The 22,622-nt window shown below is 45.1% G+C and overlaps 1 protein-coding gene across 2 annotated transcripts in view; it reads left to right on the top strand.

Annotated features, from left to right (window-relative positions):
* The window catches only part of LOC134966921 (mucin-5B-like), a 52,128-nt gene extending 42,059 nt beyond the window's left edge, over window positions 1–10,069 (top strand). For both annotated transcript variants that reach the window (XM_063943940.1, XM_063943939.1), the window contains exons 4-5: window positions 6,872–6,922; window positions 9,363–10,069. In XM_063943940.1, coding sequence (XP_063800010.1) covers window positions 6,872–6,922; window positions 9,363–9,727 — 416 coding nt within the window. In that variant the 3' untranslated portion in view covers window positions 9,728–10,069. The remainder of the gene's footprint in view (window positions 1–6,871; window positions 6,923–9,362) is intronic.
* Window positions 10,070–22,622: the final 12,553 nt, after the last annotated feature.

Below are 22,622 nucleotides of genomic sequence, written 5' to 3' on the forward strand. Positions count from 1 at the left end.
CTTGGGGAAAACCACCAGAGCGCTAGACTCCATGCCTCTGTTGTGGGTCTTTGCCAATCCCAAGTACAGGCAAGCTTTCATTACCCTTCTGTGACTCGTGACTGAATACTCTGGCCTAAAAAATGGATGCTGCTGGTAACCTCTTGCCACAAGAATTGCTTGAGAACCTCCTAGTGTGCAACTGCAGACTTCACTGTCATTGCAGTGGATGGGAATAAGCTTCCTTTGGCTACCATCCATTCTCTGATGATGGAAGTTACCATGCAACTTGGCACTCTCCAATAGGAAGTCATATCTTTCTACATACATCCTATGGGTGACAGTTCTGCTATCCTGAGTCTTCTGTTGCTGCGAAAGCATGCTCAAACTCTGGACTTGAGTGAACCCTTAAATCCTGTCATGGGAGTGCAGTGCCATCAGTATTGTCCACCTACGATGAGACCTACGCATTGATTAACCAGAATTCAGTCATTTCACCAGATGACTCTCTGCCAGCTACGTATCAGTCCTTCAGGGATGTGTTCAGCAAGGAAGCCGCTGAGATTATACCTGCACATTGAGAATGGGATTGCTTAGTCGACCTAGAACCTAGAGTGATACAGCTCATTAGGAAGTCCAAGTCCCCTGCAGGAGCAGGTCTCTTTCTTTATTAAAAAAAGGATGGAGGCCATAGACCATTTATTGATTACCAGGATCTGAATGCCATTACCATCAAGGACCGGTACCAACTATGCCTGATCGCCGAACTCTTCAACCAAATTAAAGGGGCAAAGATTTTCTCCAAGCTGGCTCTTTGTGGGGCATGCAACCTACTTAGGATCTGAGAGGAGGATGAGTGGAAGATGGCCTTCAACACACGAGATCGGCACTACAAGTACCTGGTCATGCCTTTTGGATTAAGCAATACACCTGCTGTTTTTAAAAAGTTCATAAATAACATCTCACGAGAACTGTTGTACAACTATGTGGTGGTGTATTTAGATGACATCCTTATCCTCTCTAAGGACTTAGAGGGCCACTGCAAGCATGTATGTTAAGTTCTGTCATGGCTTTGGGATAACCAATTGCTCTGCAAGCTTGAGAACTGCTCCTTCAAGCAGATATGGCATTTCTAGGTTACATAATTTTGGGCGCTAGTGTCCAAATGAACTCAGAGAATCTGTCTGCAATTGTCAACTGGTATTGTCTGGTGGGGTTAAAAGCAATACAACATTTCCTGGCCTTGTATAACTTCTACTGGCAGTTCCTCAGGAACTATTGGTCTGTTGCAGCCCCGATCACTGCTCTTATCAAGATGGGTCAAGACAACAGGGTGTGGCCTTCTGAGGCAGAGGAAGAATACAGCTGCTTAAAGCAGTGTTTCATCTCTGCTCGCATCCTGGGGCAACCCAACTGTGATCATCCCTTCTTTCAAGAGGTGGATGCCTCTATAGTTGGAGTTGGGGCTGTACTTTCGCAGAAGGATGAGGAGGGAAAATGGTACTGCTGTGTGTTCTTTTTCTGTAAATTCTTAGCACCAGAAAGGAACTACACTATTGGGGATAAAGAATTGTTATCCATCATGCTGGCCTTGTAGCAATGGTGATACCTGTTGGAGGGGGCTAAATTTCCTGTGATGGTTTACACTGACCACAAGAACTTTACTCACCCTCAAGACTGATCACTGTTTGGACTATAATCAGTACAGATGGCCACTGTTCTTTGATCGTTTCAATCTGGTGATCACCTTCTATCCAGGCAGCAAAGGCATCAAAGCTGATGCCTTATCCCATTCATTCAGTTTTGCTAAGGATGAAAAAGTTCAAGAATATAAGCCTATTCGAAAACCAGCCTGCTTTGCAGCAGTCAATACCAAGTTTAGGATCCCTCCAGGACAGACATTTGTAGCCCCTGAACTAGACACAACTGCTACAATGGACACATGTTTCGCACTTCACTGGTCATGCAAGTGTTAAAAGAACCCTGGAGCTAGTCCTCAGACATTATTAGTGGACAACGGCCTGGCAAGATGTCAAGGACTTTGTGTCAGCCTGTCCTACTTGTGCTCATCTTAAGGTTCCACTGCATTATCCCTCAGGTTCCATGCATCCATTACCTGTGCCTGATTGTTCATGGACCCACATTTCCATGGATTTTGTCACTGACTTACTGTCCTGTCAAATCTTCAATAACATCTGGGTGCTAGTGGACCGGTTTTCCAAGATGGCTCACTTCATTCCATCCAAAGGTCTTCCTTCAGCCCAAAAGCTAGTGGAAGTTTTCATATGAGAAATCTTAAGATTGCACTGATTTCCCAAGGACATCGTCATGGACCATAGGGTGCAATTTACCACCAAATTCTGGAGAGCATTGTGCAAGTGCTTTGGGGGTAATATGAGCTTCTTATTGGCCTACCATCCCCAGAATAACGGTAAAACAGAGCAGGTGAACCAGGATTTTGAGAAATTCATTCAAATGTATGGGTCAGCAAGTCAAGATTGAAGTCAATTTATTCCATGAAACATCAGGCCACTCTCTGTTCTTTATTCCATACTGTCTGCAACCTGTATTTCTGGAATTGCCAGCCTTCCGATCAGTATCACTTCCAGTCATCCGTGATACAGAAAATCGGGTTCTCAAAATCTGGAGAGAGATAAATAAGAATCTGTCCAGAGTTTCTTCTACTTATAAGATGTTTGCGGACAGAAAAATTAAAAAGGTTCCATTATTGAGTGCCAGTGACTGTCTGTTTGCCAACCAAACATCTGCGACTAAAGGTGCCCACGACAAAATCTGCTCTTAGGCTCATTGGGCCATTCCAGATTCTCAAAGTGATCAACATGATGGCATACCACCTGAAACTTCTTGGTACACTCAGAATACCAAATTCCTTCCATGTTTCCCTTCTGAAACCGCTGGTACGTAATTAGTTTTTGACATCCTGCCACCCTCCTTCGACTATTCCAGTGGACTGTTAGTAGGAATATGAGGTTAGACAGACTATGGACTCCAGAATATCTTGAGGTACAGTCTAATTTCTAGTGGACTGGAAAGAATATGGTCCAGAGGAATGCTGTTGGGTCAAAGCCTTGGATATTCATGTGCCTCAACTCCTCCAGAAGATTAATCCGAAGTTACCTTACAGACCATTTGTGAGATGTTTGGTGCCCACCCATAGAGGGAGGGTAATATCACAGCATTGCCGAACCCAGGTCTCACTTACCAGGTACGGCGGTGTTTTGGTCCCGGCCAGTGATGGGCAGCTGACAGTGAGTCCTGGTGCCTGCTCCTGTGCTCTCCTCTCTGGTCTTCCTCTCCTCTGGCAGCTTCACTGTACAGGCAACTGCAGTCTCCATAAGGACACTTTACATTCTGATCAGGAGAATGTAGGTTAATACAAAGGCAGGCCTAAATGGCACTCCTGAATGGGAGTTGTTGAGACACAGTAATCAGTTCAGATGACAAATATCAAGGTAAATGTGTTATTTTTAAATCCTTGAAAAAAGTTTGTAGTTAAATAAATGGCAAATGTAATATCTAGATCGGCGAAGGAGAAATCATGCCACAGCTCCGATCCCCCTCCAGAGAGCTTATTAGCACGGAGGGCCAAATTCAGATGTGGTTGGAGGTACTATCACATCCTTAGAAGCAGCAGTGATAGTGCTGTATGGTAATGCAGCAGGAGGAGCCTATTACAAGCAGACACCTCCTGCTGCAGTAGTGATCGAGATCACTGGACTCACCATCGAGCGGCTTGAGGCACCCACGGCAACGTGCAAGCTGCCTGTCGCCTAAATAAGGATTTTTATTTTGCAACCACGGAGATCCCTGGCCTCTTCCCTTGCCCTATATGGTGGTGACAGACATCTGTTTTCCCCCTCCCTGCCCGGAAATTGGCATCAGACTGTCAACCACTGACAGTCTGATGCCGGCGTGAGTGCTACATCGCAGGATCCATTTGCGCATGCACAAAGTACAGATAATTAGTATTTTGTGCATCCCATAGCACTTGTTACGGCATCTGAATAACCCCCAGAGAGAAAAGACACAGAATGGAGAGGCACACTCTCTCTTTCACAGTAAACAACTTACATTAGAAAGAATAACTTACCCTTATCTAGCAAAATACAATTGGAAAGAAACAGGGGTCGCCATTGTGACAACTATATCAATGTCCAGGAATTCTTCTGATGCTCTCCTTACCCCAATATGTTGTTCAGATTCCCCTATTGGATAGTTGGTCTTGTGTATGAGTTACAATTTCGAAGTAGAAACATTAATTAACTAAACAGGCTTAGCTAATTTTTTCCACGGTCAGATTGACAATGGGCCACATGGAGCCAGGCCTCCACATAAACATAGACACAATCATCATAGCAGCATTATAATTAGGGCTGGTCTAGGGTGTTTTATGCCCCTCTGCAAGCTATAAATTTGAGCCCTCCCTCCCATACCTTAGATAGGCACAGTGCACGACGACAGTGTGCAATTCAAAAAAGGGGTGTGGTCTCATAAGGTAGGTGCAACAGAACCCCATTTCAAATTACTCCAAAAAGTAGCATAATCTTATTAACAGTATACAGCATGTAGTGCCCCTGATTCATATTACACCACATACTGTAGTAGTGCCTATTATTCATATTACGCAACACAATAGAACCCCTTATATACATTATGTCCCTTACATACGTTACGTCATGTCACACAGTAGTGTCCCATATAGACAATGTTCACAATGCCCACAGTATTAGTGCCCCTTATACAAGGACCACAGTAATAGTGCCGCTTACACACATAATGCCCACAGTAGTGTGACTTATACACATAATGCTCATAGTAGTAGTGATCCATTAACATAATGCCCACAGTAACGGTGCTTACACATTATGCCACCTAGACACAGCAGAGGCAGATTCAGAAAAGATTACAGTGGGCACCATGATAGGGGGAAGTGGAGGTTAGTGGTACTTGGTACAAGTAAAGGGGCATGGCTGCACTACAAGGGGCAGGGCAGAGGGACATACACAGGATGACAGAGGGACATACACAGGGTAACAGAGGGACATAAACAGGGTGACATACACAGGGTGATATAGGGGCATACACAGGGTGACAGTGGTGCATATACACGGGGTGACAGAGGCACATATATGTGCAGAGATAGAGGGACAAACAGTACACATGATGACAATGCATGTCCCGTCCCCCCTTCTCTAAATTGAGTTATACAGCCCCCATATTTTTTTTCTCCTAACCTCATTAGCCACTGACCTGGCCGGACACCACTGCAGTGTGTTTCCTGGCTGCATGAGGTCCTATGCTGTTGTACCGGCAGGCTGGAGTTAACTGCTGATGGAAGGCTCTAGAAAGCCGCTGGGTCCTAGTGCCCGGTGGCTGTGGCTGAATCCCCTATGGCAATACTGCGGCGATTCACAAATGCAGGTTGGAGGAGCAGAGAGGGAGGGGGGACTGGAGAGCAGAGCAGCGCTTCTGGGCTCATGATGCCGACGCCGACGCCTGTTATAGAGTTTGAGAGATGCATTGACGGCAGGCAGTACCACATCAGACAGCATCAGGGTAGCAGAGCAGGGAGGGCGCCTCTCCAGGATAGGCCTACAACATATGGTCAACAACCACATCACAGTCTTCCTTCAAAATATTACAATAAATTGTCATGCTCATCAACCACGTCACGGTCTTCCCTTTTGGTGAGTCCTCTTCACTGACTCTCCAAAAAATTTGAGCATTGCTCTGCATTACTGGGCTCAGGATATCACACAGATTTTAAATACAACTTATCCTTCTTCAATGGTTTTTGAGAGTCAGTGAAGGGACTCACCAAAAGAAAATACTGTAAACACATTGAAGAAGGATATGTTGTGTTAAAAATCTGTGTGATATCCTGAGCCCAGTAGTGCAGAGCAATGCTCATATGTTTTGGAGAGTCAGTGAAGAGGACTCACCAAAAGAGACGTGGATGATGAGCATGAAAATTTATAGCAATATTTTGGAAACTAACATTCTTTGATTTTAGATGAAATACAGTTTGGAATTTAATTAGGTGATGTTTGAGTATGTATGATTATTTCATTTAAATGGTGGTTTAAAAAAATTGCTAGCCCTCCCAGCACAACTGAAATCTAAATGTAACTATTACATCACTTATTAATACGTACATCATGCACACTGTATATCGATAAGCCATGCCCTCATCTGTTCAGATATAAAATCTCAAAGTCTACCTAGCCTGTGGCATTTGTAGTTACAAATCTGGAAATGTTGAGTACTTGGAAATCTACCTGCTTGGCCTGATTCTGAGGTGGGAGTAATACAAAGAAAAGCAAGTAACTTGGCATTTGGGTAAAAGCTGCAGGGGATCACTGGCATATCTATAATGGGTGCACACAGGCCCGAGTCAACGGGGGGCCCACACCACACACACTGCGCCCATTTTTTTAATACTCACCCCTCCGGAGTCCCTCGCCGACATCACCGGCACTGTTAAAACCCTGTAAAAATGGTGCAGCGGGCATTTTCATGGAGTTCTGCGCATGTGCACTAGAGAAATCACTGGAAAAATGGCCGCCGCACTATTTTCCCAGAGATCTGCACATGCGCAGTAGAGTCTGTGCCTTCTAGGGCTCAGACTCTACAATGCTCCCGGCAGAGAGGAGGGGGCCTGAGCAGAGGAGGCTGGACGCAGGCCTCCTACTCTCTTAAAGTGCCCCTAAGGGGGGGACAGATGTAACATGTGCAGAGCGATTTAGATTTTGGAGGGGAGTGTCCAAATGCAATGTATAAATAAAGTTGCCCAGCGTTCGTGGGCTACATACAGAAGCGGACAGTATATACCCTGCATGTTTACCTTGTATACTTCTTTTCCTTGTCACAGGTACAGCCCATACTTTAAGTTCGACAACCGACCACAATACATCCAGCAAAGGTAGGTAGCAGCAAGATAAGAAAAACATGACGTTAAGATAAAATGATAATAATGCCGGGGTAAATAGCTCTTGCGTGACTTGCACCATTCCTTTATCTACTAAACAGACTTAGCTAATTCTGTCCTGGTCCAGATTAACAATGGGCCACATGGAGTCAGGCCTCCACAGAAAAATAGGCCCATCATCATGGCAGCATTATGATGTCCATCTGCCTGGCTGGTTACACAGCCATAAACCATAAATATTAAAATGTTATTTCTAATTATCTCACAAAATGAGCATTTTTTATTTGTTATGTATTTAACAGTGGGGCTGATAGAGAATGGAGTGTAGATGCCCACATGGCACTGGCCACACCCACACAGAACTGGTCACACCCACAGGGTACTGAACACACCCACACAGCACTGGTCACAGCTTCTTCTCTTCTCAGTATAGGCCCTTGAACATTTTTAGCCACAGGCCCATTTGGCCTTTAATCCTGCCCTGTTTCTCTCACGTCATGTAACCTCCAACCCCAGTTTTCCTTTGGGGTCAGGAACCATTAGCTACAGTACACTAACACTGGTAAAAAAAAAAAAAAAATCAAAGTGGAATTTTGTGAAATATATTAATATCCTGATAAATTTTTGAAATTAAACCTTATTTTTGCAGTATACAGTAGTTGAACACTATTGTGATATTTACATTTTCACTACAGTAGATGTCTGTCAATCTACGAGGATAAACCAGAAAATAAAGACCATTTGGCTGTGGAAAAAAACAAAACCTTTGTCTACTGTACTTTTCCCCATAATCACATCTTTCATATAATCACGTACAGTATAATAACTGCACGAGCTCTAGAATCCCCTGTGCTTTTTCCAGTCCATTAAACCAGCTTCAGTTCATAATCACTTCCAAATCATTTTGCGACTAAAAAAATCCTTGGAACAAGGTCCACACTATAGGGTGGATTATCGAAAAAAAATCCCACCCAAACCTGTGACAAGTGATGGCCGTCCAGGTCCATCTTCGTCATGCACGTTTGTACGTCCATTACTGAACATTGCACACCATTTTCTCACACCACCATACGGTACACCTACTTTAATTGATCTACACCCTTCACTTCACAGTCAGAGAGATTTTGGATCATAGGGAATTATTTTAACAATACCCAGCATCACCAAAAACAACCATGAACGCACACCACTCACAGAGTACAGGTTAGGGAGACTGCCCGACCAGGAATTGGGGAAGGTAAGTGACCTGCATTGTGGGAATGCACAAATGGTCCTTATTTCCTGGTTTAAAGGTTGACAAAGTCAAAAGGTTGACATAATAATAGCTGTCACACAGATGGTCGACATAATTTATTTGGGGTTTTTGTGGGACAAATCTTGTATATTTCATGTTATCTGACCACCATCACTACAAACGTGTACAGTAGCCTCACAGGCTTTCTTTGCTCATCACGCTTCAGGCAGGTTACTATTCCCAATGGATGTCCACATGGATACTAAATAAAGCAAATGTTGGGCAAACATGTGAAACCCCCCCAAAAAACTTGTGTTGACCATTTGTGTGTTGACCATTGTCCTGTTGACCAACCTGTCAACCTTTTGTACCTGTCGACCTTTTGTATCTGTCGGCATAATGCGTGTTGACCATATGGTGTTGACCTTTTGACTATCAACCGGTACACCGTTGATCTATCATCCAGAAAACTTTTCATAATATGGAATGCTGATTCACTTGGAACCAGTACCAATGGGCAAAACCTGGTGGCCACCTACAGCACAAATGGTTAGTAGCGCCTAAAACACTGTGGGCCCCGTTCTGTGTCAAACGCAAATGAAAATACAGGCGGATCTAGCCAACATCTGCAAACTGTGCAGGTGCCACAGAAAGTGATCCCCGAGTGTGTGTGCACCTGACAAGTCATACGCACACAGACATGTGCGTATGACAGGCCGCAGCCTAATCCTAACCCTCGGAGGGGGTACCTAACCCCAACCTCCCATCTCCCCAGTCTAAACCTAACCTCCCCCACCCCACCGCAGCTTACCTCCTCAGTGGCGCGGTGTGGGGATGTTTTGCATCCCGGCTGTCGGGATTCTGACGCTGGGATGTCTACCTATTTGGGATGCCGGTGTTAGCTTTCCGAATAGTGTTGAGATTCCGGTGTCGGTAATCTGACTCCCGGGATCACGACAGGCAAGATCCTGACTGCATCCCCTCAGTATCAGTTATACACTATAACATCAATAGGAGATGATAACTGAGAAATTGGCGTAACCCCCAGGATTGCACTAGACTTTGTATGGAGTAATTGTATTTGTACTGTATTGTATAGATTTGTGCCAAGGTTCTAAACCACGTATTTGCTAAATAAGTTAGAAAATTGAAGATGTTATTCTAAAAGATAATGTACTGTATGAATTTGTTTTTCAACAGGTCTCAGATGCCCAGCAAACAGTCAGCTTGGGATGGTTTCAGATTGTGACGAGACCTGTGACACTATGCTTTTCGATTTCAAATGCTCGGGTGAACGGGTGGAAGGATGTATATGTACTCAAGGACAGTATGCACAGAGCGGGACTTTTGGTGAATCTGTAGTCTGTGTCACCTCTGATAAGTGTGAGGCAAAGTGTGGCCCTAATATGCATTATGAGAAGGAGGCATCAGGCTGTCAAGCAACCTGTGATCATCGACATCACAAAATATGTTTGAAACCCCATTCTCGAAAATGTGTTTGCGATGCCGGGTATATCCTGGATCACAAACATGAAGAGAAATGTGTAAAAGAAGATGAGTGTTAGCAATAATGACTTCATATACTTCTCTTACCCTGCACCCCCCTCATCCCCAACGTTCCCATCCACACTATAGCAGGCTGAGTACATTATCATGTGTAATGGGTTTAGGGGTACATTTACTAAGCAGTTATAAGAGCGGAGAAGTGAGCCAGTGGAGAAGTTGCCCCATCAACCAATCAGCAGCTCTGTATAATTTTATAGCATGCAAATTATAGATGTTACTTCAGTGCTGATTAGTTGCCATGGGAAACTTCTCCACTGGTTCACTTCTCCGCTCTTATCACTGCTTAGTAAATGTCCCCCTTAGTATGAAATACCTACAATCAAAATCCCGACGGTCAAAATACTGACAACAATTGACCAACGGTCAAAATCCCAACAAGGTAAAAATACCAACATTTAAAATACCGTCAAGGCCAAAATACCGAAATTTAAAATGTTGGCAGGTCAAAAAGTCAACACAAGTTTATCATTGTTTTTTAGTGTGTATGTTGACATAGGTTGACATGGACACCATATAAGTGTACCGCGTCCCCTCGCTGAGCTGGGCACACTATTATATTCCCACTCAAGGACCACTGGGATGGTATGACCAAGTCGGTTTCAATAAAAACAATCATGAAAAACTCATGTCAACATTTTGACCTGTCGACATTTTACATGTCAGTATTTTGACCTTGTCAGTATTTTAAATGTCGGTATTTTGACCTTTTCAGGATTTTGACCGTCGGTCAATGGTTGTCGGTATTTTGACCGTCAGGATTTTGATTGTAGGTAAATTGTCCGCGTCCCTCTCTAATAGTGCTGCCTTTATCCTCCAGGTGCTGGAAATGATTAACCCATAAATGAAAGGCTTTGTATGCTCAAATATGCTCATTTCCCTCTAACCAAAATCAGTCATTATTGTACTAATGACAATAAAAATGTGCATAAATATCTATTAAATAATGCCGTGTTGCTTCTTAAAGACAAAATTTGACATCACAAACTGAAAATAAAAATAAAAATGTATTAACAACATAAAGGTTCATTCTGGTGCTAAGTGACTAAAAAGCAATATTGTACCAATTCTAATGTGTACTACTATGTATGGTACTGAGGCTAAGGGCCAGCAACAGAAATTTTGGGGCACGGTACACGGATATCTATGGGGCCCCCATCCATCAACCCCTCACATACCAGCCAATAGACTGAGTATTTAGAAATCAATTTTTTGAGGATTTTGGTGCTTCAAATTGGGGTTCTGCCTGCTGCACAGAGGTAGAACTCTGGGAGGCAACAGAGTCATCTGCCGCCGGCCTCCTGCTCTGAAGGGGGGCACCTCTCCTCCCATTCTGTGACACCATTGAATTAAGTTAATTGATACTGTAGCTGTCACTGTCTTTTCAGTGGCCGACTTCCTCACTGGTCCCTGCACACTACAAATCACACCCTGTTTTATTATACTGTAGATACATATTTTACAGGTATCACACCCAAGATTAGAAACCACAACCTATTACACTGGAAGCAGACACCTTACTGATGAAGCTGTTTGCTCCCGTATAGGCAATATGAGAATTTTAACTACAGTATATGAAGATACTTCTCTGACAATTACACGTAACTTCATATAGGTAGAATTCTCATGCTTCCTCTACAGGAGCAAATAACTCCATCAGTAAAGTGTCTGCTGTCAGTGTAACAGGTCATGGGTTCTAATCCTGGGTATGACTGCTAAGAATTGTGTGATTTAAAATAAAAGACAATTAAATGTATAAATACAGTATATAATTTTTTTTCAGCACACACACACACACACACACACACACACACACGCACACACACGCACACACTTATTTTAATATAGGAAATAGGGGGGCACCAATATTTATCTTGCCTCCGGGCGACTGTGACGAACTTACGCCACTGCTGCTGCTAGTCGTATGGGGTTATCCCAGAAAACCGCGAGGAGTGTAAGACCATTTTTAACGATAGTATTGTTTGCTTGGCGCTCCACTTCAGCCAGGGGGAAAGTGACAAATGATGGAGGGAAAGGAAAAAAAAAAGAAAAAAAAGATCAGAAAATATATAAAGATCCAGACTTCCCTTGAATACTTTTGTTGACTCTCAGATCTTGTCCCAGGTAGTGAGGTTTTCTTCAGCAAATTCTCAGCACAATCAAGAAGATATGCGAAACAAATAAAAAATGCAATGTGTAGTAGGTTCCCAGAATAGGAAACACACTATAAAATTCTTTGGATAGATTTCAATTCTGGTATGGCGTACCAGACGTATCAAGGTATCTTTAAAATGACACAATGGTGCGTACCGGTACTCACAGAAACTGTAAGTTTTTCAAACTCATCTTGGTCTCATCTTTTCCTCCATTATTCCAATACAGGCAAAAATATGATGTTTTCAAAAAATGCATTTTTTTTTTAATATACAAAAAGAAAAGTAAAAACACACATCATAGTGTGTACAGATGAACACCACAAAAACATATTCAAAAGATAAAATATCTTGTGTGAAGGCTGCTCTAAAGTGTATCTGTGCTAATATTGTGTCAATAGTCCGGATTATTGTCACACCTAGATAAAAAATAGAGAGCCGTCTATACCTCCTTATAAGAGTGGGTCATCTGAGGGAACTGCTAGGCCAACATGTTTCAGGACTCATGTCCTTTTATCAAGGCTTGCAAGCAGTGTCCCCAGAACTGGTTTATAAATGATTTCCAAAGGTCACTTCCGGTTGCGTGACTTCCCGACCGAAAGTACACGTTAATACATGATTACATGATTCTAAAAACAATCAAGTGTCTCCCTATTTGCATGGTTCACATTTATATGAGGCTGTCCGAAAGAACCGCTGGCCCATCAGTGGTAATAGCGCTGCTTTCATCAGTCCTTTCCTGAACTTGGCCGCGACGGGAAGTGACGTTTTATCTAGTGATTGATGGGAAATGTAGTTCAATATATTAAATTGTGATTATATGGAATTCCACCGATACCGGAAGGGACGTCCTGTTTTTCTGATGGTTGATGGGATATGTAGTTCAGCAGGTTCTAATGCTAAATTAAACATTGTCCAGCTGTATTACCATTCTTTAGATGTAAACTCCCCGACACATATTCTGGAAAAAAAGGGAAACATAAACAATATATCCATTGTGTACTCTTTTTTTATAAGCTATATAAAAGTAGATATGAATGGGTAATTTATATATCTATAGCTGTGCCGACATAGTGATAAAGTATAGATATTTGTGAACACTGAGACAATAAAGAAATGCTATGGGATATATGAAAATGTCCACAATGGCTCTATCAATTGTTTGAAAAATAGAAAATTGATATAAAATGGATTTTTAAAGAAACCATTTCAATTCGAAGTCATGGTTAAGACCTGTTGGAGTGAGAGTCTTTAATCTGAAGATCCATTTCATCTCTGTAGTTGCTAAAATGTTCTCAATGTTTCTCAGTTTCCATGTTTTCTGAACATTCTGAATGCCATAAAAATTCTTCATATGTTGAACAGAACAATCATGTGTTTCTTTGAAGTGTTTAGATAAATGATGGGTAATAAGGCCTTTTTTATGTTTGGCTATCCTAACTTTCAAAGGTCTGATAGTCTGACCAACATAAAACAATCCACAAGAACATTCAATTAGATAAACAACATTCAGAGTGTTGCATGTGATGAAGTTCTTAATTCTGAAATTGTAGCCATTTACTATAACTTCTGTGAATTTTGAAGTGCTGCTCCTGATGTTTCTACACCCTAATCGTTGGCAGGTACTTCAGCCCGGACCAGATGTCAGTTTTCGCTCCTGACTGCCCTGCATCACCGCCAGCGGGTGGGCTCGGAATTCTTAGCCTTTTCCTTGCAGCCCCAGTTGCGGGAGAATGTGAAGGAGGAGATGTTGACGGGTCACGTTCCGCTTGACTTGACAAGTGTCTCAGGGGAAGAAATGGGTGCAGATGCACTATACAATCATTACTATAAATTACAGTATATAATATACTAAGAGGTTGTTAGCATATAATTGGCCAATGATACGGGGTTGCTCACCGCGTCGAGGTCACCTCAATCGAGCAAGTCCCTAACACTTTTGGGGTTCACACTGGGACGCAGGGCACCCCCAAATCAGCCCAGCCATGAAGTGTTAGGGTGTGATGCCCTGGAGTGGCCCAGACAGAACAGTTCAGGGGACCGCACGTCCCAATGCTTACCCCCAAATAGACTGACACTGTATGAAAATAATAGGACTTACTTTGTATTACGCCTGAATCATTGATGTGCAGTCAGTTGTAGGTCCCTGCTTAAAATCAGAACTGTTCTGTCTAGGCCACTCCAGGGCATCACACCCTAACACTTATAGTCACTATTTTTTCACTACCTCCTAAGTGTGTCATTTTATCCATGTATTTTTTTCACCCACTTTATATCTAATTTTAAAACACTTTCTACACTCCGTAACTACCTATGCTTCTCTTATACTTTATTACACCTCACGATTTTCCACTAGTGTGATGCCTTGGGGGGGTTCATGGCTGGGCTGATTTGGGGGTGCCCTGCGTCCCAGTGTGAACCCCAAAAGTGTTAGGGACTTGCTCGATAGAGGTGACCTCGACGCGGTGAGCAAGCCCGTATCATTGGCCAATTATATGCTAACAACCTCTTAGTATATTATATACTGTAATTTATAGTAATGATTGTATAGTGCATCTGCACCCATTTCTTCCCTTGTATTACCATAAAATCTCAGCAGATAGCACCTTTCATTACAACCACTAGGGTGTGCAGTCTAGACCCATTCCCTTGACAAGTGTCTCACCAGCAGATCTTTGAACATCTGCAGACTTGTGTCTGCCGGAAAGAAAGATACAATGTAGGCTTTAAACCCAGGATCGAGCACGGTGGCCAAAATGTAGTGCTCTGATTTCAACAGATTGACCACCCATGAATCCTGGTTAAGCAAATTAAGGGCTCCATCCACAAGTCGAACATGCCTAGCGGAATCGCTCCATTTTAGCTCCTCCTTCAATCTCTCTAGCTGCTTCTGCAAAAGCCTGATGAGGGGAATGACCTGACTCAGGCTGGCAGTGTCTGAACTGACTTCACATGTGGCAAGTTCAAAGGGTTGCAGAACCTTGCACAACGTTGAAATCATTCTCCACTGCGCTTGAGTCAGGTGCATTCCCCCTCTTTTGCCTATATCGTAGGCAGATGTATAGGCTTGAATGGCCTTTTGCTGCTCCTCCAGACTCTGAAGCATATAGAGGGTTGAATTCCACCTCATTACCACCTCTTGCTACGGCTGATGGCGGGCAGGTTTAAGAGTGTTTGATGGTGCTCCAGTGCCGAAAGTGTACATCAGGAGGGTAAAATCTCCTCTGATGAAACGACCAGTGCTAAGGTCGAGAAACGCGTTAGGATGGCTACCAGAGTGACCTCACTACAGAATATCTACCGACTATCTTTGGACAACTTTTATACAAGCTGCCCCAACTGCCAGCAGCCTGCTACAAACACCTGTGCACGTTCCGAGCCTCCCAAGGACAATCCAGCTGCACTGCCTGGGAATCACCCAGACAGTACAACACACGGCGGCTCGCAGCAGCACAGCGTCAATTGTGTCCCGACGGTACACTTATCTGGGCAGCGGCTTCACAATCTTCAGTGCCATCTGACCCTACGGGACCTCAGAAGCTCCTTAACGGCGGACGGACTTATTATGGATCTCAGCCTCACTTAGGTATAAATGTGCAGCTTCATAGCAGGATCCTGATCGTATAAGACCATTAGCTCCACGGCAGGACCCTGACTCTACGGGACCCCGCAGCGCGGTGGATGTCAGGCGGCCAATTATGGGTCCCAGCTATATCGAGACACAGGATTACAACCCCACTGCAGCTTTGATCTATCAACTAGCACAGCTGCAAACTTGATTTCTGGAAGCTTACAGGCAGGCCCGGCGCTACCCGCTCAGCAAAGGGATGCAAAGCAGGTAGGCGCCGGGTAGGAGAGGCGATCTGCCTGCTTTGCATCCCTGTGCTGCGCCTGGCACCCTGCTGCTGCTGCTGCTGCCGGCTGCTGTGCCTGTCACACTGACAGGCAGTGGCGCTGGCAGCATGATGAAGCCTCCTCCTTCCTATGAGAGCATTACGTCACACTCCACGGCCCAGTCCGAAAAGGGGGCGGAGCTACACGGCGCCGGGGGCGGAGCTACATGGGACCAGGATGCAGAGGAGGACAAACAGCATGGTAAATTGGGGGAGAGTGATTGAAAAAGTGTGTGTGTGGTGGTGGTGGGTGGGGGGATGCGTGTGTGGGGGCGGAGGGTGTGCATGTGTGGGGGGGAGGGGTGTGTGTGAGGGGGGGAGGTGGGGGTGTGTGTGCCAGGTCAGCATTCAGCAAACCCCACCCCTCCAGCTCACCCAGTGTGATTGCAGCAAGCACCGCCCCCTCAAGCACCTCATATTGCTGCTGCTGCAATCAGCCACGCTGTGCCCCTCCGCTGCCGCCATGAAGCACCCCCCCAGAGTCTTTACAGCTGCGGTGATCGGCGCACAAGGGGAAACGCGCTCGCCTGGCCCCAAGTAAGCAGACCAGCATTGTGGTGGCCGCTGTGGGCAGAGAGAGACAGGCAGCGCTGAGGCAGATATCTGGTATCCCGAGTGGGCGGCTCTGAGCGATGCACAGCAGGTCAGGTCATTCGGCAGGGGGAGGGTACGGCCCGGGCTGCAAGCTCCTAGGGTAACGTACCCACTGAGATCTCGTGATATTACAGACACCCTGATGTCACGCTGTACCCCCCCTCCTCTGTGTTCTGTCACTGTCACCTCCCCCCCGTGTTCTGTCACTGTGTCACCCCCCCATGTTCTGTCACTGTGTATCCCCCCCCGTGTTCTGTCACTGTGTCACCCCCCCCCGTGTTCTGTCACTGTGTCACCCCTGTATTCTGTCACTGTGTATCCCCCCCGTGTTCTGTCACTGTGTCACCCCCCCCGTGTTCTGTCACTGTGTAACCCCCGTATTCTGTCACTGTGTATCCCCCCGTGTTCTGTCACTGTGTCACCCCCCCGTGTTCTGTCACTGTGTCACCCCCCCCCGCCCGTGTTCTGTCACTGTGTCACCCCCGTATTCTGTCACTGTGTATCCCCCCCCCCGTGTTCTGTAACTGTGTCACCTCCGTATTCTGTCACTGTGTATCCCCCCTGTGTCCTGTCACTGTGTCACTGTGTATCCCCCCCATGTTCTGTCACTGTGTCACCCCCCCCGTGTTCTGTCACTGTGTCACTGTGTATCCCCCCATGTTCTGTCACTGTGTCACCCCCCCCCCGTGTTCTGTCACTGTGTCACCCCCGTATTCTGTCACTGTGTATCCCACCCATGTTCTGTCACTGTGTTCCCCCCCATGTTCTGTCACTGTGTCACCCCCCCCGTGTTCTGTCACTGTGTCACGACCCCCCCGTGTTCTGTCACTGTGTCACCTCCCCGTGTTCTGTCACTGCGTCATGACCCCCCCGTGTTCTGTCACTGTGTCACCCCTGTGTTCTGTCACTGTGTCACCCCCGTATTCTGTCACTGTGTATCCCCCCCGATGTTCTGTCACTGTGTCACTGTGTTCCCCCCATGTTCTGTCACTGTGTCACCCCCCCCCCGTGTTCTGTCACTGTGTCACGACCCCCCCCGTGTTCTGTCACTGTGTCCCCCCCCGTGTTCTGTCACTGTTTCACCCCCCTCGTGTTCTGTCACTGCGTCACCCCCCCCCATGTTCTGTCACTGTGTTCCCCCCCCATGTTCTGTCACTGTGTCACCCCCCCCCCCGTGTTCTGTCACTGTGTCACGACCCCCCCGTGTTCTGTCACTGTGTTCCCCCCCATATTCTGTCACTGTGTCACCCCCCCGTGTTCTGTCACTGTGTCACGACCCCCCCGTGTTCTGTCATTGTGTATCCCCCGTCATGTTCTGTCACTGTGTTCCCCCCCCATGTTCTGTCACTGTGTATCCCCCCATGTTCTGTCACTGTGTTCCCCCCCATGTTCTGTCGCTGTGTTCCCCCCCCATGTTCTGTCACTGTGTTCCCCCCCATGTTCTGTCACTGTGTCACCCCCCCGTGTTCTGTCACTGTGTCACCCCCCCGTGTTCTGTCACTGTGTCACGACCCCCCGTGTTCTGTCACTGTGTATCCCCCCCATGTTCTGTCACTGTGTCACCTCCCCGTGTTCTGTCACTGTGTCACGACCCCCCCGTGTTCTGTCACTGTGTATCCCCCCCATGTTCTGTCACTGTGTCGTCCCCCCCGTGTTCTGTCACTGTGTCACGACCCCCCCGTGTTCTGTCACTGTGTATCCCCCCCATGTTCTGTCACTGTGTCGTCCCCCCCGTGTTCTGTCACTCTGTCACTGTGCCCCCCCGTGTTCTGTCACTGTGTCACCCCCCCCTCTGTGCCCTGTCACGTCACTCTGTCACCCCCCTCCCCCAGTTTGTGTTATGTCATTATGTCACAATCCCCCCCTCTGTGTTCAGTCACAGTCACTGTGTCACTCAGTTGCTTTGTCGACCCCACCTCCATATGTTCTCTCACAGCCACTGTGCCGCCCTCCCCTAGATACCCTGCACAGGGCCGTAACTAACACTGTGCCAGTGGTGCCTGGCACAGTGCATATGCACTGTGGGCACAGAGCCGCTGGCAGTAGCCTCACGGACCTGCCACCGCTGCACCATCAAACACATGGGAGAGAGGGCGCAATTTAATAGTTTGCAGGGAGGCGCCGAACACCCTAGCACCGGCCCTGCTTACAGGTACTCACAGTTGGTCATTATTGACCATTTAATCTTCACTGACTGCTGGTTATTATTACATCTGAAATTAGAGCAAGTTCAGCTGATTTAACTACCAAATAGGCTGGCCAGCCTAAAAGTTATATCAATTATACACCAATCTCTTGGACTACAAAACAATAAACATTTGATACTTTTTCCTGATAATACAAGGTTACTATATTAAGCTACTTCACAAGAGTTTGTATTAATTCTTTAATATTAGAGCTTCTTTGAAACAAAATTTCTATATAGACATTGGTAGATATTCTAGACGAAATCATTACAGTTCCATTTAATGTTAACAACATGGTCACTCTGAGGTTATTTTAAATATTCAAATTTTTTAAGTATTAAAACTTTTTAAAAACATTAATTGTACATTTTTCCTTCTGCGCACATATTGGTATTTGTTGTTTCTGTTTGTCTTTCCAATCGAGGGGCTGGCAATTTCCCCTCATTTCCAATATATGCAGCATTAGGAATCCCCTTGGATTAAAAAGCATAGGTGCCTTCTTTTTCTCTTTTTTTCTTTTTGACTGTTCCATTTTTTTGTGTTCTTTGAGGAACACATTACGCAGGTTCTGGATCTTTTTCTTAACCCAGTCCTTGTCAGCAATGGACACAAAGGCTTGCTGTACTCCACTAGCTCCCCCAAGGCCGCATTCCACCGCACTTTATCTGAATACCCCTTTGCTTTGACCTTCCATAGACATTCATGGCCACGGTACATGTCTAGTAGGCCGGTGATAGAGTCTAAGGCCCTCATTCCGAGTTGATCGCTCGCAAGGCGAATTTAGCAGAGTTGCTCAGGCTAAGCCTACGCCTACTGGGAGTGTATCTTAGCTTCTTAAAATTGCGACCGATGTATTCGCAATATTGCGATTACAAACTACTTAGCAGTTTCAGAGTAGCTTCAGACTTACTCGGCATCTGCGATCAGTTCAGTGCTTGTCGTTCCTGGTTTGACGTCATAAACACACCCAGCGTTCACCCAGACACTCCCCCGTTTCTCCAGCCACTCCTGCGTTTTTTCCGGAAACGGTAGCGTTTTTATCCACACGCCCCGAAAACGCCGTGTTTCCGCCCAGTAACACCCATTTCCTGTCAATCACACTACGATCGCCGGAGCGAAGAAAAAGCCGTGAGTAAAAATACTATCTTCATTGTAAAATTACTTGGCGCAGTCGCAGTGCGATTATTGCGCATGCGTACTAAGCGGAATTTCACTGCGATGCAAATTACCGAGCGAACGACTCGGAATGAGGGCCTATGTCTTGATCCAGAGACATATCTGTAAGGAAAAAAAAGTGGTGCAAAAACTGTTATATATTTTCTTTTTCAAAATGGTTTTACTTAAGGTATATGGTTAAATGTTATATGGTTATGGTTATATGGTTACATTTGGATAATATATGGTTTTAAAATAAAGTTTTTGATTTTTTTTCAAAATGGTTTTACTTAAGTTTAAAAATATACTTTTGAAATGTTTTGATATATGGTTAAATTTGGATAATATAGGGTTTTAAAATAAAGTTGCTTTTTGAAAAGTTTCCTCATTACCCAAACATGAACGGTGCAGCATTGTGCTACAGTGGCGGTGAAAACACATGGCCATTAGGGGGTTAAAATTACTTTGGGGACACAGAAACGCAAGGTGAAGCATTGGGGTACAGTGGCGGTGAAAACATATGGCAATTAGGGGGTTAAAACTACTTTGGGGACACAGAAACACAAGGTGCAGCATTGGGGTACAGTGGCCATTAGGGGGTTTTGAAATGACTTTGGGCCCACAGAAATGAATAAAATGTGAACAATAATTTAGACTACATTGGTGGACAGTGTGATTGCATTGGTGGAAAGTGTGATATACATTGGTGGACAGTGTGCTAGGTGGACAGTGATATTGGTGGTCAGTGTGGATTAAATACATACTTGGGGCAATGGAAATCCAATCAAATCCTATTGATGCGCTCTCCTTCTGCGTCATAGCGTGCTGCTGATGCTGATGCCACTGATGGGAGTGTCCTGAGAATGCCAGTCAAACTTCCTACGATATATTGCATGTGATATATTGCAGGCACAAAAAAACACACCTTTTTCCATACGATTCCATGCGATTACGATATATCATGAATGTAGTACTTGCGACCTAGGGGCTCTGATCCGACACTGACGAGGCCGCGCATCGGATCGGATTAGATGAAAACCACATACGATTTGAAACTTTTCATCTGATATATCGGACCGAAAGGTCGAAATCGCATGTAATCGGGCATTATTGTTAGAGATGAGCGGGTTCGGTTCCCTGAGAACCGAACCCCCCCAAACTTCACGTCCCGAGCCCGGTACCGAGCCCGGCTCGGGTTTTCCCGCCTGACTCAGAAACCAGAATGATGCAAAACGTCATCATCCCACTGTCATATTGTTGCAGAGTTTGGATTCCATATAAGGAGCCGCACATCGTCGCCATTTTTACTCCGGCATTGGAGAGTGTAGCGAGAGGACGTATTTCCGTACTCAGTGTCCTACATCAGTTCAGCGGTAGTGTCTTGTGCTGCATCAGTCCAGTCACAGTGGTGGTGTCCTTGTGCTACTTTATATGTTCAGTGATACTGCCGTATATGTCCAGCGGTACAGCCATATAAATCCAGTGATACTGCCATATATGTCAAGTGGTACTGCCATATAATTCCAGTGATACTGCCGTATACGTCCGGTGGTACTGCCGTATAAATCTAGTGGTACTGGCTTATAAATCCAGTCCAGTGATACTGCCGTATATGTCCAGTGGTACTGCCATATAATTCCAGTGATACAGCCATATATGTCCAGTGGTACTGCCGTATAAATCCAGTGGTATTGGCGTATAAATGCAGTCCAGTGATACTGACGTATATGTCCAGTGGTACTGCCGTATAAATCCAGTGATACTGCCATATATATCCAGTAGTACTGCTGTATAAATCCAGTGGTACTGGCATATAAAACCAATCCAGTGATACTGCCGTATACGTCCAGTGATACTGCCGTATATGTCCAGTGGTACTGCTGAATAAGTCCAGTGGTACTGCTATATAATTCCAGTGGTACTGGCATATAAATCCAGTGATACTGCCGTATAAATCCAGACCAATGGTACTGCTGTATAATTCCAGAGATACTGCCATATACTGTAAATCCAGTGATACTGCCATATAAATCCAGTCCCGTGGTAATTCCGTATAATTCCAGTGATATTGCCGCATAATTCCAGTGGTACTGGCGTATAATTCCAGTGGTATCAATCCAGTTACACTGCCGTATAAATCCAGTCCAGTGGTACTGCTGTATAAATCCAATGGTACTGCTGTATAATTCCAGTGATACTGCTGTATAATTCCAGTGACACTGCCGTATAATTACAGTGGTACTGGCGTATAATTCCAGTGGTACTGGTGTATAAATCCAGTGATACTGCAGTATAAATCCAGTCCAGTGGCACTTCCGCATAAGTCCAGTCCAGTGGTGCTGCCATATAAGATCAGTCGTGCTGTCCTGTGCTGTATATTATTTACTCCAAATAAAGGGGTTAATAATATTTCATCCAAATAATTTTCACAGGGTTTGTTCTGTGTGGTGTAGAGGTACGCTCTCCTGTACCGCATATTGTTATATAACCCCAGAAAAATAATGGAGAACAAAAATTTGGAGGATAAAATAAGGAAAGATCAAGAAACTCTTCCTCCTAGTGCTGACCCTGCTGCCACTAGTCATGACATAGACAATGAAATGCCATCAACGGCGTCTGCCAAGGCCGATGGCCAATGTGATGGTAGAAGGCATGTAAATCCAAAAAGCCAAGTTTAGAAAAATGACCCCAAAAAATTTATTTAAATGGTCTGAGGAGAAACGTAAACTTGCCAATATGTCATTTACGACACGAAGTGGCAAGGAACGGCTAAGGCCGTGGCCTATGTTCATGACTAGTGATTCAGCTTCACATGATGAAGGAAGCTCTCATCCTCCCGCTAGAAAAATGATAAGAGCAGGCAAAAGCACAGCAAAGAACTGTGCTTTCTAAGATGGTATCTCAAATCCCCAAGGA

Source organism: Pseudophryne corroboree, chromosome 10 (genome assembly GCF_028390025.1).
Source record: "Pseudophryne corroboree isolate aPseCor3 chromosome 10, aPseCor3.hap2, whole genome shotgun sequence".
Taxonomy (NCBI): domain Eukaryota; kingdom Metazoa; phylum Chordata; class Amphibia; order Anura; family Myobatrachidae; genus Pseudophryne; species Pseudophryne corroboree.